Raw genomic sequence first — 21063 nt, 5'->3', positions numbered from 1 at the left:
ATTCTCCTGCTTCTATTTTCTAGAGTGCTATAATTACAAATTTACTTTACATGTTGCTGTGACAAAATATCCCAAGGAAAGCAATTTAAGGGAAGAAAATTTTATTTTGCATAACGATTTAGGAGTAATCCATCATAGTGGGAAAAGACATGGTGGCAGGAACTGAAGGCAGCTAGCCTCTAGCAACTAGAGTACCTCTGCCAGAACACAGAAAAGTGAGGAGCGCTCACTTCCTCCTCTTTATACAGCCCATGACACAAACCTACCCATGGCTGCCCACAACAAACAACTTTATCAAGATAAAATTATCACAGGCATGCCCAGAAAATAACCAAAATAACTGCTTCAGACATGTCCAAAAACTTGTCTCCTAAGAGATTCCTGAGCCTATCAAGCCGACAATTAACAGTAAGCAGCACACTGTGGTGGCTTGACTGAGAATGGCCCTCAGGTTTTAATACTTGGTCCCGTTTAGTGGAACTACGTGGAAAGGATTAGGAGGCATGGTCTTGGAGGAGGTGTGCCATTCCCAATTAGACCTCTCTCTCCCTCGTGCTTGTAGATCAGATGCAAACTCCCAGCTACTGCTCTAGCTCCTGCCTGCTTGCCTGCAGCCATGCTCCACACAATGAATGATGCCCATGGACAGACACATCCTCTGTAAGCAAGGCTCTAGGTAAATGCTTTACTTTATAACCTGCCTTGGTCACTGTGTTTATTCATGGCCTTAGAACAGTCATCAAAATACTTGCATTTCTGTTCCATTTCAAAACACTCCTTCTACTGTCTTCAAAGAAACTGAAAGTGTATTCCGCTAACATACTCTTTACTTCTAATGTCCACTTTCACAAGCTACAGTATATATGGCAGTCTTCATACACTAGATAACCACTTTTAATAGGTATAAAAATTTTAGTCTTTCCTGTCATTGCTGAAGAGAACACAAGAGAATCATTACAGTACCTTCCTACCAGATCAACTGCAATAAATGAGCATTTTTTAAAACACAAGACACAAACATCTTGAAGCAATGCTAATGAAATTCCTCTGGGATTTTTTAAAAATAGAATTTGATAATTGCTTGTTAATTTCACACAAAAAGTTAAACCAATTTTGAACAGCCAGGTATGAACACTTGCTATACAAGAATCAACTGACAGCTCCTGAAAGTAAGATTGGCATAGGTATAGATGACAGAAGAGGTGAGACTGAGCTATGAGAGTGAAGTACTTAAGAGCACTGGCTGCCCTTGAGAACCTGGGTTTGGTTTTCAAAATCCACATAGCAGCTCACAGCCATCTTTAACTCCATTACCATGGAATCTGATGCCCTCTTCCATCACTGCATGCATATGGTACACCAACATGCATGTGGGCAAAGTACTCACAAAATAAATCTTAAAAGAAAAAAATCATAGGCCTGGAGAGATGGCTCAGAGGTTAAAAGCACTGTCTACTCTTCCAGAGGTCCTGAGTTCAATTCCCAGCAACCACATGAGCCATTATAACCATCTATAATGAGATCTGGTGCTGGTTTCTGGCTTGTAGGCATACATGTAGGCAAATCACTGTATACATAATAAATAAATAAATCTTAAAAAAAAAAAAAACATGAGGTAAGTCCAAAGTACCTGATAAATAGTGCTGAAACTGCTATTCTTAGGCTACAGTTTTGATTCAGGTGGGCCCCAAAAAGTAGGTACAACCACCAGTCCCAAACACCAAATGGAAAAAGCTAATGGTAAAAACCAGGAAAGGGACTTTAGTCACTATGGCTGTACTTGGAAGCAAGGAGATTGGTGCCCTTAGTGCTCTTTGTTAATGTGGGGGTGGAAGAGTGAGGGTGGACGAGCAGCTAGACAGTGTTAGCCAAATTGTGGTCTGGTCGGTTGCCTAAGAAAGTTGTTGGAGCCTCAGTAGTCTGACTCTTGCCCTAAGATTCATATCTATCAAATTTGTTTTTCCATGAACCTAAGGCTCCTATAGACAAGAACAAAGGAGATATAAAAGAAAAAAGATACTGAACACTTATCATGTTAGGTACTGATCTATATCATTTCCTTCCAAAACATGGAGGAAATGAAGCATTTCTTAAACTTGACATGAAATTAAAAAGTGGAAGAAAGATACTAAGTACATTAGAATTTAAAACTTCTACTTGCCAATGGTCCTGAGTTATGGTTAGGCAGAGAGAAGAGCAGCTGCAGTGCTGCAGAGCAGGCCTCAGAGCTCAGGGTAATGTACACTATCTTTGGCATATGAACTCCCTCATTCACACACAAACCAAGATGTGTTTCCCAGGAAAGCCTTAACGCTGTGATGCACAGACCTCAACTCCTAAGGTTAGAATTACAGGCTTGCATCAGACTCAGAGATTTTTTTCAAACACTGATAAACTAGATGTTATTAAAATATAAAAAGAAATGGATTTTTAATGCAATCAAAAAAAAAAAAAAAAAAACCTGCAAAAAAGAAAATCAAACCAAAGCTGAAGAAATGTTTCAGCAGCAGTTAAGAGCACTGGGCACACCTGCAGAGGACCTGAGATTGATTCCAAGCACCTACATGGAAGCTCGCATGTCTTTAAGCCCAGGACTCAGCAGGCAGAAACATGTGGCTGTAAGTTCAAAGCAACTCCTATGTGGGGAGTACCAGGTCAGACAGGGTTACAAGAGACCCTGTCTCAAAAGGGAGGGGGTGCAGATAATACCAAATGTTGGTAAAGATACAAAACAAACAAACAAACAAAAAACACAACAAACAAAAAACCCTAATGCCTCCATGCACTGTGCTAAAGAGAGTGTAAAAAAAATACAGCTTTAGAAAGTCTTGTCAGTGCCGGGCTGGTGGTGGCACGCTTTTAATCTCAGCACTTGGGAGGCAGAGGCAGGTGGATTTCTGAATTCAAAGCCAGCCTGGTCTACAGAGTGAGTTCCAAGACAGCCAAGGCTACACAGAGAAACCCTGTCTCAAAAAAACAAACAACAACAACAAACAACAACAAAAAAGAAAGTCTTGTCAGTTTCTTTAAAAGTTCAACACAAACTTTCCATACCTGTGTGTGCAAAAGACAACCTAGGGACTTGTTCCTAAGATTCTGTCCACCTTGCTTTCTCAAACAGTCTCAGTAAACTAGCTTGCAGGCCACCAAGTCCCAGGGGTTTGTTAGCATCTGTTTTCCTAGCAATGAAATTACAAGTCCACTACCATGCCCCATAAATTTTGGGGTTCAAATTCTGGAGCCTCCTTTTAGGACAAACATTTTACCAAATGAACAATCTCTCCAGTCTAAATACTAATTTGCTACCCAAAGCAGCAATCCAACTTCTAGTGATCCATCCAAAACCAAAACCTGTTGACAAAAATTTCAACATCCTCTATTCATAACCAAGAAAATGTTTGTCAGTAATGTCATGTCCACATGGCTGACCATTATTCAGTAATAAAAGGAATATCCAGGTATGGTGGTACACACCTCTAGTCCCAGTGTTTAGGAGGTAGGGTGAGGGCCTATCCACAGTTCAAGGCCTTTGAGGACAGCCTGAACTACAAGAGAGAGACCTTGTCTCAAAACCAAGATTATTCACATGTTCTGTTGTCATTTATGGGTTTATAACCCGAGGGACTCTTTATGGGTGTTGTGTAATATTCAGTATATACACCAGGTCATCTCTTAGAAAGGCAAACAATTCTCAATTCTCAATCATATTAGCTTCAATTTCAGGTGAAGACTGGGGAATCCACAGATAACAGGTTCCCAAGCCCAGCAAACACATGTGAGCATCTTATACATTACAATAACTTGAACTAAGCATCATCCACTTACTGACTACTATCAGTTCATTTAACAATTTTATCTTTTAGAAAGGCTGAATTCCAAACACAGAATAAAGCATTTAATAGTGACTTGATTGGTTAGGATTTAAATTTAAGCACATTGTGCTATTTAGTACATCTCTAGCCATATGAGTTTCTGTGTCTTTTAGGACTCAGATTTATATAGCCAACAAACCCATTGAAAAAGAAAATAATAACTTGAACCAACAATGTTTCAAATTGTACTTTTTTCAGGAAAAATGAAATAAAATTCCAAGGTATCTATTATAAAGACATTTAAAATATTCTTAAAATAGAAATACTTTAACATGTTAATTGTTGCACCATTATAATTTAGAACCAAAGATGGAAGACATTCACACTAAAATCTAAAAATGAGTGTGTATCTATGAAGTACAATAAACAATAATTTAAAACTAGCTATAACTCTATACTTCAAGAGAAAGATTTATGTGTATAAATGTTTTGCCTGTATGTATGTATGTGTATCATGTACATGCCCTGTGCCTGTAAATCAAAGGTGTCAGATCCATCCCATGAACTGGAGTTATGGACAGCTGTGAGCCACCATGTAGGTGCTGGGACTGAACACAAGTCCTCAGCAATAGCAGCCCTATGCTCTTAACAGATAAACCATCTCTTCTGCCCTTCTGTTTAATGCTTTAAAGGGGATCAAACAAAAGAGCTACAGCTGAGGGATACAGTTCCTGAGTGCAATACCAGTGCACAGAAGGCTGAGGCAGGACCACAAATTCCTGGCCAAACTAAGACTTACAGTGTCAAAAACTTTGTGTATGTGATCGAGCATATACACTGTCAGGTGTTGCTTTTTATATGGTTTGTTTTGCCTTAATTCTGCATTTTCTACTATTTTAATTTAGCTAGACAATTTAAGAACTAGCAGTGTACTCATGAAAGAACATCTGCTTACTTATCCCACATAAGGTTCTAAGTTTGATCCGTACCAAAAATACAATCAAATTATTTAAAATACTTTAAAGCATTAAATTTTATAATTTTGGTATGTTTGAATGTATAATTTTAATGACTATCCATCTGTTTACTCATTTACACTAGCAGTAAGGAAGTTTTTAATAGTTTGGTTAAAAAAAATTAAAGGTCACAAGACAACTTCCCATTCATAATAAGAACATTCTATAGTTTCAATATTTGTAGGTATTTGTACAGTGTCTCAAAGTATGCCACACAAGGCAAATGATGTGTTATTTTATGTATATGACAGTTATGCCTGCATGTATATACGTGCACCATGTGTGTAACTGATGCCCTCAGAGGTCAGAAGAAGGTATCTCAGACTCCCCTTCAATTACAGTTATGAGTGGCTGTGACCAAACATGTAGTTGCTTAGAACTAAACCCAGGTCCTCTGCAGGAATAGCAAAGTGCTCTTAACCACAGAGCATCTCTCTAGCTCCAGACATGTACCACTGTGTCTAGAGCCCATCTCAACCCCAATTTGGTCAGACTTATCACAATTATTCTCCTTAGAAATTATTTTTTTCTGCTGGCTATCATAGCTTATACCTGCAATCACAGCAGTTGGGAAACTGAAGCAGAAGTTCAAAGCCAGCCTCAGCTACATGAAACCCTGGCTCAAACACCACCCAGCCCTAATATCAACAGAAAAAAAAAAGAAATTTTATTTTTTAATCTTTGCTATATACTGCCTCCTTTTCCCCCCTTCATTAACTTCATAATCTACATTTACTAACTCTCCTGACTTTGCTCTCATTCTGTTATCTTAAGAATAAATACTGGGTAGAGTTAAGAGCGAATACTGCTCTCACAGAGGAAGGACCAACCCCTAAGTCTGGTTCCCAGCATTCATGTTAGTAACTCACAACCTCATATCTCCACCTCCAGGTGAATCTGATGCTGTCTTCAGGCATTTGAGGATAATGCACTCATAAGCATACACAAGGAGGCTTGCATGCACTCACATAATTAAAAAAAAAAAAAAGAAGTTTTGTTTTTTCTTTTAGAGATAAAAGCTGAACTGGTGTGTGGCTCAGTGATAGACATGCACAAAGCCCTGGATTCCAGCCCCAAATTGAGGATGGACAAAATGAGGGAGGAGAGAATGTCACGTAACTAAATCTCATTCTTTCACCGTTTTCAACAAAAAAGTTCCGGGAACAGCAATTTTAACTGTTGAAGGATGTACTTCAGCTGGGTGTGGAAGTACAGGCTGTTAGTCCCCACACTTGGGAGACAGAGGCAGGCAGATTTCTGAGTTTGAGGTCAGCCTGGTCTACACTATGAGTTCTAGACAGTCAAGAACAGCAGCAAAGAGACTCTGTCTCAGAAAAAAAAAAGAAAAAAAGAGGATGGACTGCAGACAACCCTTGGGTAAGAAACGGCACACTGATCCTTCCACACTTAGCATGTTTCCTCTACCATTGGCACCAAGGTGCTTCCTACTATTCCTACTATTCCACACTCTATGGATTCTATGCTCCTTCATCCTGAACACAGATGATAACCAAGTTTTCCACAGCCAGTATCCCAACCTCCACCTTTCCCTACTCATCCTCTTCCCAGTTCTCTGAAGAATAAGAACTTCACATTCTAGGATGAGAATACATTTCCTCCTGCTTTCCTCCTTTCTCCGTCAGACTTCTGGTTGTTTTGTGTCCCTCCCTATTTGCCTCATTTCAGCTTCTCCCGTCTTTGTAATCTGCCTTGTCTTAGGGTTTTTACTACTGCACCAAAACACCATGACCAAAAGCAACTTGAGGAGGAAAGGACGCATTTTATATTACAGTTTGTCCACCAACTTCCAGGGAAGTCGGGGCTGGAGCTCAATGCAGGAGCAAGGCCATGGATGGTACTGCTTACTAGCTTGCTCCTTATGGCTTGCTCAACCTGCTTTCTTATAGAACCCACAATGTGCTAGGCCCTCCCACATCAATCACTAATTTAAAAAATTCCCCAAAGCAGTGGTTCTCAACCTTCTTAATGCTGAGATCCTTTAATCCAGTTCCCTATATTGTGGTGACCCCAGGCATAAAATTACTTTCACTGCTACTTCATAACTGTAATTTTGCTACTATTATGAATCATAATGTGAATGTCTGTGTTTCCCAATGGTCTTAGGCAATGCTTAAGAAAGGCAGTTCAACCTTCAGAGGGGTCGTGACCTACCGGTTGAGAACCACTGCCCTACAGGCTTGCTTACAGCCTAATTTTCTGGAGGCATTTTCTCAATTGAGGTTCTTCCTCTCAGATGACTTTAGTTTGTATCACACAGACATAAAACTAGTCAGCACATATGTAAAACTGAGAAAATTATACATACAGTATGCAAAAAAAGAGTGTGCACTACTTTTTCAGAAGAGCCGAGTTCAATTCCCAGCACCCATACCAGGGTGGCCCACAACACACACCACAAAATTTAAAACAAACAAACAAGCCTTTAGCTTAGCAGTGATGACAAACACACCTTTGATTCCAGCACTTGACTAGAGAGGCAGAAACAGGCGAAATTCTGAGGCCAGCCTAATCTACAGAATGAGTTAGAGAAACCCTGTTTCAAAAAAGAAATCATTTAAAAATGATGAAAAAATGGAGAATCAGCAAGACATATGTATAAAGGGGTGCTAGAGAGATGGCACTGTGATTGAGAAACACCTGGTGTGTAATCATGAGGCCTTGAGTTCAGATCCCAAGACTGGGCAAAATACAGAGACAAGAGAGGATCATTAGGGCCTACTAGCTAGCTTAAAATAGATGAATTCCAGGTGCAGGGAGATGCTCTGCGTCAGGGGAAAACGAGTTATAGGACACCCTCTATCTCTCTTTAACCTCCATACCACACATGGAGTGCATTCCACACATGCTTATACACATAAAGACAAAAACATTAAAGTCTCTGTATACATGTAGATGAGCAATCTGAAGACTTTACATAAATCATAAAATGTATTTGAAGTGGAAACGTAAGGGTTCTCTGTTAAGTCAGTTAGATGGTGTTTTGCTGGGGCAAACATGTGAAAGTGGGCACAGGTGAGAGGATGTCCTGCCCTCATCTACGCCTTTACATGAGGAATGTCAGTCACGTAGCCTCAACTAGTTTATAGGACCAATTTCCTTTCACCTGACAAAACCTGTTCAGCTAGCATCTGAAATTTTTTTTAATTTTTTTATTGGATATTTTATTTACATTTCAGATGTAATCCCCTTTCCCCATTTCCCCCCCACCCAGGAACCCCCATCCCATTCCCTCTCCTCCTGCTTCTATGAAGCTATGCCCCACCCACCTTCCCACAATTTCACCCATCACTAGGACATCCAGCCTTCACTGGACCAAGGACTTCCTCACCCACCTATGCCCGACAAGGCCATCCTCCCCTACATATACAGCTGGGGCCATGGGTCCCTCCCTATGTGCTCCCAGGCTGGTGGTTTAGACCCTGGGAGCTCTGGTTGGTCGGTATTGTTGCTCTCCCCATGGGGTCGCAAACCCTTTCAGCTCCTTCAGTCTTCTCTCTCTCACTCCTCCATTGGGAACCCCTTGATCAGATCAATGGTTAGCTGTGAGCATTTGCCTCTGAATATGTCAGACTCTGACAGACCTCTAAGGAGACAGCTGTATCAGGCTCCTGTCAGCATGTACTTCCTGGCATCCACATCAGTGTTTACCTTTGGTGACTGCACAAGGGATGGATACCCAGGTGGAGCAGTTTCTGGATAGCCCCTCTTTCAGCTTCTGTCCCTAGCTTTGTCTCCATATTTGCTCCCATGAGTATTTTGTTACCCCTTCTAAGAAGGGACAAAGCACCCATACTTTGGTCTTCCTTATTCATGAGCTTCATGTGGTCTGTGAGTTGTATCTTGGATATTTCGAGCTTTTGGGCTAATATCCAATTATCAGTGAGTGTATACCCTGTGTGTTATGATTGGGTTACCTCACTCAGGATGGTATTTTCTAACAAAGAATTCTCAACTGAGGAAACTTGAATGGCTGAGAAGCACCTAAAGAAATGTTCAATATCCTTAGTCATCAAGGAAATGCAAATCAAAACAACCCTGAGATTCCACCGCACACCAGTCAGATGGCCAAGATAAAAAACTCAGGTGATAGCAGATACTGGTGAGGATGTGGAGAAAGAGGAACACTCCTCCATTGTTGGTGGCATTGCAAGCTGGTACAACCACTCTGGAAATCAGTCTGGCAGTTCCTCAAAAAATTGGACATAACACTACCTGAGAATCCAGTTATACCACTCCTGGGCATATACCCAGAAGATGCTCCAACTATAACAAGAACATATGCTCCACTATGTTCATAGCAGCCTTATTTATAATAGCCAGAAGCTGGAAAGAACCCAGATGTCCTTCAACAGAGGAATGGATACAGAAAATGAGGTACATTTACACAACGGAATATTACTCAGCTATTAAAAACAATGAATTCGAGAAATTCTTAGGTAAATGGATGGAACTAGAAAAGGCATGAGTTTCTAAAATGCTTCCCCCATGCTAATCAATCATTCTAGGTACCCTGAGCCCCCAGCCGATGACCTTTGCCTGTCATGGATGTCCCTGCCCTCAGTCCCCCAAAACTTTATAAGCTACTGGTAAAAGTCTGAGCCCAAAGACAAAGAACCTGGAGTCTGTTGTAGAAAGGATTCAGCAGCAAATTTTAGTGAAGAATGATTAAAGTGAAGGAGAACAAGTTGCCTCTTCTTCCTAGGACAATGGTTGTTCTGACGTTTCTAATGCTGTGACCCTTTAATACAGTCCCTTGTGTTGTAGTAACCACAAACCCTAAAATTATTTTTGTTGCTACTTTGTAACTGTAAGTTTGCTGTTATGAATATTATCATAAATATCCGATATACAGGCTATCTGAAATGTGACCCCTTGAAAGGGTTCAACCCTGTTGTACAGAGACACACAAGTTGAGAAATTCTGTCCCAGGGGCTTCTCATCAGTAGATTGCTGTCACCACTTTGCCATCTACTCGGTTCACTAACATGGAAACCATTCTTCTTCCCTAGAAACATCACCAGACATACATATCCAGGACAATCTGTCTTAACAAAATAGTCATATACCACATTTTACAGCTCCTTTGAACTGCTAGTTCTGAAGTCAAGAAGTCACAGGCAGACAGGCAGTGGTGACAGACACACGACTTTAATCCCAGCACTCAGGAGGCAGAGATAAGTGGATCTCTATGAGTTTGAGGCAGGAGCAACCTCTACCTCCCCACCACCAATATAGCATAATAGTTTGTGTAACTGTCAGACAAATTGAGTTGCTTTGCTCATATGAAAAAAGAGAATCATCTGAACAGTGTATGGATACAAACTACCAGAGTTGTGAAAACCAGCCTACCAGTTTATGGGACAGCCCACCCCCTATATTGCTAGAATAACAGATATGCACAGTGTACCATCTTTTTATACGGGGACTGGAAATCAAAATTCAGATTCTCATGTGTCTGTGAAGAGACACCATGACCAAGGCAACTTACAAAATAAAACATCTTAATTGGGAGCTTGCTTACAATTTCAGGGTGGGCCCACAACCATCACAACACGAAGCATGGCAGCACTCAGTCAGGCAAGCAGACATGATGGTGGAGCAGTAGCTAAGAATTTACATCCTCACTGCAAGTTGGAGGCACAGAAAAAGACTGGGCCTGGTGTGGACCTCTGAAACCTCAAAGCCCACCTCAAGTGATACAACTCCTCCAACAAAGCCAAACCTTCCCCAAACCTTCCCTAATCCTTCCCAAACCATTCCACCAACTGTGGACCAAGTATTCAAATATATGAGCCTATGGGGCCATTCAAATTCAAACCATCACTGACTAAGCTATCTCTGAAACCCCTGCATGATAGTAACATGTTTTATATTTGATTTGTAAGAATTTTAGCATCTCTGTTCATAGGAGACATCGGCCTGCAGTTTGGCTGTGTTAGCTTTATCTGGTTTGGTATACTTACTGGCTTCTTTGGATGAACTTAGTATCATTCCTCAGGGAATCATGGACCCTTACAGTATTTAATGTCTTTAGTATGCAAAAACACACTAATTATGAACAGTTAAAGTGTTTTCCATAAATATTATTTAAGTTCTTAAATGATGGCCTATTATTCCCAATACCTAAAGTAATTATCACTAATTGAAAAGCAAGCCATCTTATATTCTGATTTAATGTGCTCTTCACATTGAGATAGCCTCTAATAATCAAAATCAGGCTAGTTTCTTAAGGAACATGCTTACAATTTCAAACTCTTAGCCTTTATATTTCTAAAAATTACAGATTAAAGCTTTCATCCTTCAAGTCAAGGACTCTACCACAGAGTTTCATCCCAAGCCCTTTCTGTCCTCCACAGGCACCAGGAATGCACATGGTACACATACATACATACATGTAGGCAAAACACCCAAACACACAAAAATAATCAAAATAAAATATAATAAATAGATAAATACCTTATTCTCCTAAATATCTACCAATAATTACCTAGTTAGACACAATCACAGGACACAATTATTAGGCAGAGTTTTTATTGTTATTGGGATCTTGTTTATTTTTTAGGCAATATTTCACACTGTAGTTTACACTGAGTGATGATACATATCATTATACTTGACTAGGTAAAACACAAAGCCGAAGAGTTATATGATTTGCTATGAAATTATTATCTAGACAATATATTTTTTGAGTGACATAAACACACAAAACAAGACAGGGCTGGGGATGCAGCACAGTGGTAAAAGGCTTGCCTAGATGACACGAGCCCGACTTCCAACTCTCAGTATGCAAGTGAAAACTATCTTGTTATTTAATGATACACAGCATCCTGACATGTGACAGTCATAATGAAGTGGTATTTAAATTTTGTTGTGTTAATAAATATCGTACTATAGTCTCTTGCATCTTACAACAACTATAATATCTAAACCTGGGTATAAATGATATATTTTTGTCTTTTAAAAAAATGTTTTACTTTCATTTTTATGTGTGTGAATGTATGTCATATGTGTAGATGCCCATGAAGGCAAGAGGACACTGGATCCCCAGGAGCAGGAGTTACAGAAGTTTATGAGTCACCCAACTTGGGTGCTGGGAAATGAACTAGTGTCCTTTGGAAAAGCAGCATCAATGGCTCTCTCTCTCCCTCCCCACCTGCTTGTAAACCTGGCTAGCCTTGAGCTCTCCTTCATCCCTCTACTCTGGAATGCTGGGGTTACATGCACAAACTACAATGCCTGGCTTAAATGTTTCCTTCTCCTTTAATCCCAGCACTTGAAGGCAGGTGTGTGTGTGTGTGTGTGTGTGTGTGTGTGTGTGTGTGTGTGTGAGATAGTTCATCTAAAGACTGAGTTCCAGAACAGCCAAGGCTACACAGAGAAGCCCTGTCTCAAACAAAACAAAAGTTCAGGATTTCTTTAATCCCGTAGGCATAGGCGGGTGATATCGTGAGGCTGAGGTCAATCTGATCTACATAGCAAGTTCTAGGCAGACAAGAGCTACAGAGTGAGCTTGTTTCAAAAGAAGAAAGGAAAAAGAAAAGTTCAGAATTTCAATTATGTCAGATGGGGAGAGAATGACTTATCATGTAGCCCAGGCTGGCCTCAAATTTACAGCAATCATCCCACTGCTCAGCCTCCTCACTGAAGGTGAGTGCCACCACTACTGGTCCCAGATCTTTTTTTTTTTTTTTTTTTTTTTTTTAATTTACTATGTAATTTTCATTGGACCCCTGCTAGGTCTCCAGGCTGCAGAGCTGCTTTACACTTAGCTTAGACAAGTGGCTGAGACCCAGTGGCAGACAGCTGTGAACAGCTGTTTAAATAATTGTTTGCAACTGTGCTAAAAAAGTAGAAAGTCTGCTAACTCTCATGCTTAATATAAACTACATTTAAATTTGAAGCGCTTTTACCTGAACCTGTTTCTAGCTGGCTATGCTGCTGTGACTTAGTTACCATCTAAAAATGTAAAAACTCCTCCTGTTCACTGCTTCTCTGCTGGGAGCCAAGACTTCCTTCTTCCTGAGAGCAAATGTCAGTTAAGTGGGTAGCCTGAGTTAAGGAAGACCTTATCAGCCTTCCTGCCTGGGAGAGAAAATTAGCAACTTGAGCCTAACAAATGTTTTATTGCCCTCTTGCTCATGAGAAAGTGGTTTGGGCTAAGGAATGATTGCAAGAACTTAACAATTACCGGATGGCCCTGGACCCTGACCCTCCTCCCTGCTTGTCTTTATAAATAAAGTGTCTGCTGTCCCATCTTTCGCCCCACCTTCCCTAGGGTCTCCTCGAATCCCGCAGGCCTGGGCACTTCTCAACAGCACAGTCCTTTTCCCAGAAAAGGACAAATATACAAGAACAGGACTCCTACAGCTACTTCAAGAATTCAGAGACCAATCTTTTTAGACTGAATGGAACTATCAAAAACCAAGTCATTATTAGAATGATGAAAATCTCTGTGTGTGTGTGTGTGTGTGTGTGTGTGAATAACAGTTTTAAAACCCTAATTTAACCTTTAAAACAGAGGCTACGGGGTGTAGCTCAGTGGTAAATCACTTGCCTTGCTAACATCAACTCCTAGGGTTCAATTCCCAACAGTCAAAATGAATAAAATGTTTAAAAACAGACAAAGTCTTGAAACAGTCACAATGAACCAGTCAAGCAGCCCAGTGTACACTGTCAGCAAACATTATACCCAAGCAAGCCACTCTTCAATTACTAAATTGGCTTCTTTTTCAGTGCACAATTATCTTAAAGTGCCTTTAAGAACCCTGCTGGAATGTATCTATTTAAATTACTAAACAAATAACTTTCCATTATACTGTATTCATCTTAGAAATAAAAAATACAAATCACATTCAAAATTACTTGCCTGTCTTCTAGAGACTGTAAGGTACTTGAAACCAGGAATCATGGCCACCCATAATAGTAAACAGTCAATAAAAGTACAGTAAGTACGAGCTCAGCAGAGTAAAACCATTCAAAACGTTCCATCAAGACAGCCAGATTTTATATTAGTAACTAGAGAAATTATTCTAAAACAATGTAAGAAACTGTCCCTGAGGAATCTGTGATCTCACTGTAAGCCGATGTTAACAAACTATGTAATATAATTAAATGATACAGTACATAAAAATAAATTTACACTAACTTCCAAATAACAGGAAAATGAAAGATCTCTAACAGGTTCTCTTGCGAGAGCATGTTCTACTACTCTGCACTCCTCCCAACCAATGAAACTTGAAGCTGTTTCTCTTCACTTGCATAGCAGGGAAGGGGGATGACATAGAGGCCAGGGCCTTCAGTGTCAATTAGAAACTGCTTAAGGATAAGCTTGTGTACATTTTGAGACTGTGTTTTGTTTTGCTTTGTTTCAAAATGGGGGGGATAGGGAAGGGAAGAGAAAAATGGTAATTGGTTTTTAGTGTTATTGGTGTTTATGTTGTTGTTACTCTGAGACAGGTTCCCCAGGCTAGCCTAGAACTCAGCAATCTTTGTGCCTCAGATTCCAGAATGTAGGAACTTAACCTTAAAATACAGAGCTGTAGGAATGGCTCTGCACATAAAAGTGCTTGTCACATAAACCTGACAATCTGAAACTGATCCTGGATCCCACTGTGGAAGAACACTCCAATCTTGAAAGCAGTAGCCAGACTTCCAGTGCATTTACATACACATGCAGAAACATACAGTAATGATCATAATAATTAAAGTAAGTAGGGCTGGAGAGATGGGTTCAGTGGTGAAAGCACACGTTGCTCTTGAAGAGGGCCTCAGGTAGGTTCCCAGCACCCTAGTCCCTGTAGCTTCAGGCTCTATGGAAGGCCTAGAAGGAAGTCCTTACAAGCACAAATAAGCACTAAGGAGCCAGGAATGTCAAACACATAGGGTTGTTCCAGCAAAGGAATACATAACCCTCTTATCTGCCCTGAAGGCTGGGAGTAGACGTGGGTAACAGTCTGGTGAGCACGGCTCTTACTGAGAGTTTGTCAATCTATAGAACCTATCTTTATGAAAGGTATCATATGTACAAAGAGTTTAGATGCAGTCTTAAACTCTACTGTGCATATGGGACTGAATCAAGCAAAAGGAAACCTTTTGCCAAACTGTGCTGTGCTTAAGTATGTCTAAAATAAACTACTTGAGGCTGGTCGTTAAGTTTAAACCAACACCCACTATTTAGCCCTGTGGAACCAATACACCCTCTTGCCTCCCTCTGCTTGTTACTCTGCTGGCCATGGTGGCTGAACAGACCCCCAAGAGGGTCAAAGGATCTGACACTCTTTCAGGCTTCTGAGGACACTGTAAAAAAACAGATGTAAATGTAGGCAAATCACCATATACATAAGATAAAAAGAAAACCCTAAAATTATTTTTTAAAATAATATATAAAAATCAGGCTAGCAAGATGGCTCAGCCAGTAAAGACCTGGGTTTAATCCCTGGAAGGTAGAACTGTACTGGCTGGTTTTGTGTGTCAACTTGACATAAGCTGTTGTTATTTATCACAGAGAAAGGAAATAAAATGTCCTCCTTGAGATCCAGCTGTAAGGCGTTTTCTCAAGTGGTGATCAAGAGGGGCGGGCCTAGCTGGTAGTCTTGGGTTCTGTAAGAAAGCAAGCTGAGCAAGGGGAAGCAAGCCAGTAACATCCCTCTATGGCCTCTGCATCAGCTCCTGCTTCTTGACATGCTTGAGTTCCAGTCCTGACTTCTTTGGTGATGAACAGCAATGTTGAAGTATAAGCTGAATAAACCCTTTCCTCCCCAACTTGCTTCTTGGTCATGATGTTTGTGGAGGAATAGAAACCCTGACTAAGACAAATTGGTACCAGCACAGTGGGATATTCCTGTGATGGCCTGACCATGTTTTGGGGAGGACTGTGGAAGGAATTTGGAACTTTGGGCTAGAAGAGCCATTGGGGTGTTAAGAGCTCTGTGGGATGTTCTCTAGGAGCTTGGAAGATAATGTTGAGAACAGTGCAGAAGATGGAGGCCTGGCTTGTGAAATTTCAGAGGAAAGATTAAAGACTCTTATCAGGACTGTTGCTGTTTTGATTGTAAAGACTCTGGTTTTGGTTAACTGGGGCTGAAGAATCAGCTGTGATTAACAAAATACCGGAACTACTAAAGCAAAACCTTTATGTTACAGGGACAATTGATGCTGGTTAGCTAGAGCTAAGAAATTAGTGTTGATTAAGAAAAGGCCAGCATCACTGAGGTGAAATCTTCTGGGAAATGTTTTCTGAGAGCACAAAGGTTCCAGAGATAGCCAAGGTTGTACCTCATGCTGCAGCTGTATTAGTAATGTATAAGAATCACCCACATGGTACTGGTTTCGAAGGCATGAAGGGATCATGAAGAACAGCTGAGGCTTGGCACTGTGAAGAGAACCTGTAAGTGGCTGTTAATGAAGCCTAGTTGCAGCAGAAGACTCCAGTGTATTGGAAATGCCAGTACCATGGGATGATCACCAAGAACAGCAGCATCAGTGGAGTGGATCAACCTGAGCTTACAGTTCTACAGAGGGCAGAGCTAGAAAAGTGACCCCAGGCATTTGGAAAAGCCCAGAAGATCATGAGTGGATCCCACACATTGGACGGTTAGTTTGACTTTGCTTTTGATTGTGACTGTGCCCTGGTATTTTTCCCTCTTGAGGAAAGCATTTTAGTGGAACCTGCAGTTAAGAAACTTTGAACTGTAAAAAGACTCTGAATTTTAAAAGAGTTTGGATATTTTAAAGGGATGGAAAATTTAATATGTAAGAATTTGTAAAGACTGTTATTTTGATCTTGGGGATGAATAAGAAAGTAAAGGTTGAGGATTAATAGTGATGTGTTTGTGTGTCAAGTTGACAAGGGGTCAACTGTACTGACTGGTGTTGTGTGTCAACTTGACACAAGCTGTTGTTATCACAGAGAAAGGAGCCTACCTTGAGGAAATGCCTCCATGAGATCCACTTGTAAGGCATTTTCCCAAATAGTGATCAAGCAGGGAGGGCCCATTGTGTGTGGTGCTATTCCTGGGCTGGTAGTCTTGGGTTCTATAAGACAGCAAGCTGAGCAAACCAGGGGAAGCAAGCCAGTAAGTAACATCCTCCATGACCTCTGTATCAGCTCCTGCTTCCTTACCTGAGTTCGGTCCTGACTTCCTTTGGTGATGAACAGCAATGGAGAAATGTAAACTGAATAAACCCTTTCCTCCCCAACTTACTTCTTGGTCATGATGTTTGTGCAGGAATAGAAACCCTGACTAAGACAAGAACTAACTCCCACAAGCTTTCTTCTCACCTCCGTATGCTGCGACACATGCACAGAGACACATACAGACACATGAATAAATGCAAATATAACAGAACAATCTAAATAAATAAGCACAAAATTGAGGACTTTAAGATAACTGAGCCTCAATGCTGACAGAATATTAGCTCTAAAGTCCAGTGACTGCCAAAAGTTTATTTATACTGGCTTTCTTGAAACATGTGGACAGCCCAGGTCTACAGGATAAAAACATTAAAAAGGTTGAATTGTAATTCCAAGACTAGAAAACAAGACTTAATATCTAGCCCTTCCATTAAATCCCATCTACTAAGGTAGATGTCCAGAAGAATTCTAAAGCTTTCTTGAGATGGAGCCCAATCCCAACTCTCTCTTCTGTCTTATGCTAAGACCTGGAACTCACTATGTAGACCAGGCTGACCTCAAACTCAGAAATCCGCCTGCCTCTGCCTCCCAAGTGCTGGGATTAAGGCGTGTGCCACCACTGCCCGGCTTTTTGTTTTTTTCTTTTTTTCTGCCTCAGCCTTTCAAATGCAGGATTAGAGCTCTAGAGATCACTTTTATAATTTATAATTTTGGGATAGGGAGCATAAATCAGTCTTCAGAGAACAAGCTTCGCACCCAAGAGACACTGGGTTTGGCCCTCAGCATGGAATAACACCCAACATCATGGGACACACCTGGAATGCTGGTACTGGTGAGATGGGAACAGAAAAAGCTAAGATTTAAAGTCATCCTCCACTAACTGAGTTTGAGGCCTATATGTCCTCAATTTGTAATTTTTGAAAACCACCAATGATTATTTCATTATTATTTGATTTTTTATCAGCAAGATAATAAAAATGATTTATATACCTTAAGACTTATCACTTAATAAAACCAATATAGGAAATTATTTTTTTAACTGTTTTATTCATTAGAAGTAACTTCAAGCCCAGGCAGTGGTGGCACATGCCTTTAATTCCAGCAGGGGAGGGGGTAAGGGGGTAAGGGGCGGGGAGTTTGAGATGGGAGCAGGTAAATCTGAGGTAAATCTCTGAGTTCATGGCCAGATTGGTCTCTACAGCCAGGACTACACACACACAGGAGGGAGGAGGAAAGAGAGGAAGAGAAAAATCCTGTCTTTAAAAACAAAACAAAACAAAACAAAAAAAGTAATTTAAAAGCTGGTGATGGTATGTAGCATGCTAGAGTCCCTCAGCTAAATCCCTACCATTTTAAACACACATACACTCAAAAGGATACTTTTACATCAACCTCAAAAACAAAAGAGATGCCAACAGTGGTAGGCGCAAGCCTTTAATCCCAGCACTTGGGAGGCAGAGGCAGGTGGATTTCTGAATTCGAGGCCAGCCTGGTCTACAGAGTGAGTTCCAGGACAGCCAGGGCCACACAGAGAAACCTTGTCTCGAAAACCCCCCAAAAAATAAAATTTAAAAAAAATCAGTGGACTCTACTAAGGAATTAATACTCTGAACTAAAGCAGAATTTATTTTTCTCCCACAGATTCAAACACTGACTCCAAACTGGTCACCGTGGCACAACTCTGTAATCCTAGCATTTGAGATGATAAAGTAAGAGGACAACCCAAAATTCAGTGCCAGCAAGGAGCACATGCTAAGACTGTCTCAAAACAAACATCACCCAGGAGTGGACTCCACTTATGAATGAAAGCTTTATTTGTAAATCCTACTAAGATAATTTCTCAGATTTAAAATAAATTTTCTTTATATAAAGACCTAGATGGTGGGCGATTTCAGGGCAAAGAAAATAGCAAGTTTCAAAGATTCTTAATAGTAAGGTTTAAAACAATGACTCTCTAATGTTTGCTCCAGATCTGTTACCTTACATGATGAACTTTCTGACTGCATATATTTGTAGACAAGTCATTCTTGATCCTACACATTTTTAAAAAAAATAATGCATGAAAATAAAGTACATATAGCAATGTGACTCTTCTGTATGTGATCAGATACCCTGTATCTGATCCTATAAAGAAAAGATTTCAGAATCTGGAGGCTGGCAAGTCAAAGTGTAACTGAAATCCTAAAATGCTCCACCATTGTTCAAATCTCCGTGTTTCCACAACAAAATCTCAAGAATGGCACATCCATTAGGCTCACTCTTTAGGTAAGAACGGCCTATTATTTCCTCCTCAACTAGGCAATTTCATCAATATTATATCCATAGCCAGCAGCAGCTCCTTGGGATTTCCACACGTTAACTGGGGAGTCATGGTTAAAACCAGGTGTAGATCCAAACTCTGATTTCTGTCATAAGCTAATTTAAAATGTTACTAACATTCTAAATTCCAGTTAGAAGACGTCGCTGAAAAGCAATGTCCTTGGGCAAGAAAAGAATGGAAAGGTCTAAAACTGACCCAAGCACAAATCCCTTGTCAACTAAAGACACTTAACAGGAAAGAACCCAAGAAATATGGGGGTGGGGATGCACGGGGGGCCGGAAATCGTACTCTTCCGGAACGTAAACGCGAAAGAGGCACTGGAAAAGCCGCCCCCAAGGGACAACTGACTATGGAACAGTGACAGCTCCTTTGCACAGCGAAGAGCAGCCAGCAGCAACGGCCGCAGCGCAGACGCCGCCGCCACTCCCAGCTTGCAGGTCCGGCGGGATTGGCTCGAGAACATCAACAAAGACCCTACGGTCGCAGCCTAACCCGACAACAAAGGCCGGGCGACTGCGCGCGACGGCCCGGACAGGGGACTGGCGCGCGTCGGCCAGCCCGGCGCCCGCGGCGCAGCCCGGGAGCGTGCACGGAGCCCGAGGCCGCCCGGCCCAGGCTGGCCGCCCGAACACAAAGGCGCGGACCGCCCGCGCTCCGGCCGCTGAGGCCCGCGGAGGGGGAGGGGCTCACCTGGCACAGCTGCCGGCAGTAGGCGGCGGCGGCCTCCACCGCAGGCTCCCGGCTCTCGCACAGCCGCCGCTCCAGCTCCTGCAGCCGCTCGCCCAGACGCCGCAGCTCCGCCGCGCAGCCGCCACCGCTCAGGCGCTCCTGCTCGGCCTCATCGTCCGCCATCTTCGCAGCCCGCTCCGTCGCGTACGCACCTGGGTCACGTGATAACACAATGCCACGTTCGGCGGGGTCACGTGCCGGGTGCGCTGGCACGCCTGGGCGCACGTACAAAGGCCGGTTGTGGGGCTGACGACCGCCCGGTGCAGCGCTGGCTGCAGCAAGCTGGGGCGCCCGCGGCCCTGGCTGCGGCCCCAGGCGAGTGCAAGGTCTACGGAACAGCCTGAGGCCAGGGCCCGGTGGAGCTGGTGCTTGCCCCGGTTCTGGGCCAACCCGAGAATGCTTCCTGGAAACAAGCGCTCTAGGTGTTGGAGGCCACCAAAAAAAAAAAAAAAAAATTGGGTCAGAACAAAATGCAAAATGAGAGGTTCAATTCTCATTCTGGAAAAATCTAGCAGCGAATACAAGAATAATGTGGAGAGAATTCAAACAGACGTAAATAACTAATCTCATTGTAATAACCAGGTGGTTTCTAAGGCACAAAAGCTTTTCTAAAATAAATCTGGTTATTGTTACGCGTTACAAGAATCAACACAGAATGTAAGTTCTTGAAAGTAGGTCGAGGAAAAGAACACTATTAAGGATGCTAAAGTAAAAAGGAAACACGGATGTCAATAAAAAAAAATACCAGTAGCAACCCTCCTCTTGCTGCAAAACAGGTAGCCTTCTAAACCATATTTTAAAACAATATTTGCCATTAGGCTTGTAGAAGAGAGCTGTGTGTTGTGTGCACCATTGTAATCTCAGCACTTGTAGGCGAGAGGTTCAGAAGTTCATCCCTGGCTACATAACATTTTCTCCGCCAGCCCATGCCAGAGTCCCTAAACCAAATTTAAAGGGGGTGGGGAGTTGGAATAAGAGGTACTCAGGAAGTCAGTGTGCTTAACCATAAATTTCATAATCAAGCTAATAGCA

At 41.7% G+C, this 21063-nt stretch overlaps 1 protein-coding gene across 1 annotated transcript in view; it reads right to left on the bottom strand.

Annotated features, from left to right (window-relative positions):
- The window catches only part of Znf292 (zinc finger protein 292), a 69903-nt gene extending 49706 nt beyond the window's left edge, over positions 1-20197 (bottom strand). Inside the window, exon 1 of the mRNA XM_076923983.1 lies at positions 19993-20197. Within this exon, the coding sequence (XP_076780098.1) occupies positions 19993-20154 (162 nt within the window). The 5' untranslated portion in view covers positions 20155-20197. The remainder of the gene's footprint in view (positions 1-19992) is intronic.
- Between the last annotated feature and the right edge of the window lie 866 nt (positions 20198-21063).

The sequence above is a fragment of the Arvicanthis niloticus genome, chromosome 25 (genome assembly GCF_011762505.2).
Source record: "Arvicanthis niloticus isolate mArvNil1 chromosome 25, mArvNil1.pat.X, whole genome shotgun sequence".
Classification (NCBI taxonomy): Eukaryota; Metazoa; Chordata; class Mammalia; order Rodentia; family Muridae; genus Arvicanthis; species Arvicanthis niloticus.
The sequence above is the reverse complement of the archived record's forward strand: the minus strand, read 5'-3'. Positions and strand labels throughout refer to the sequence as shown.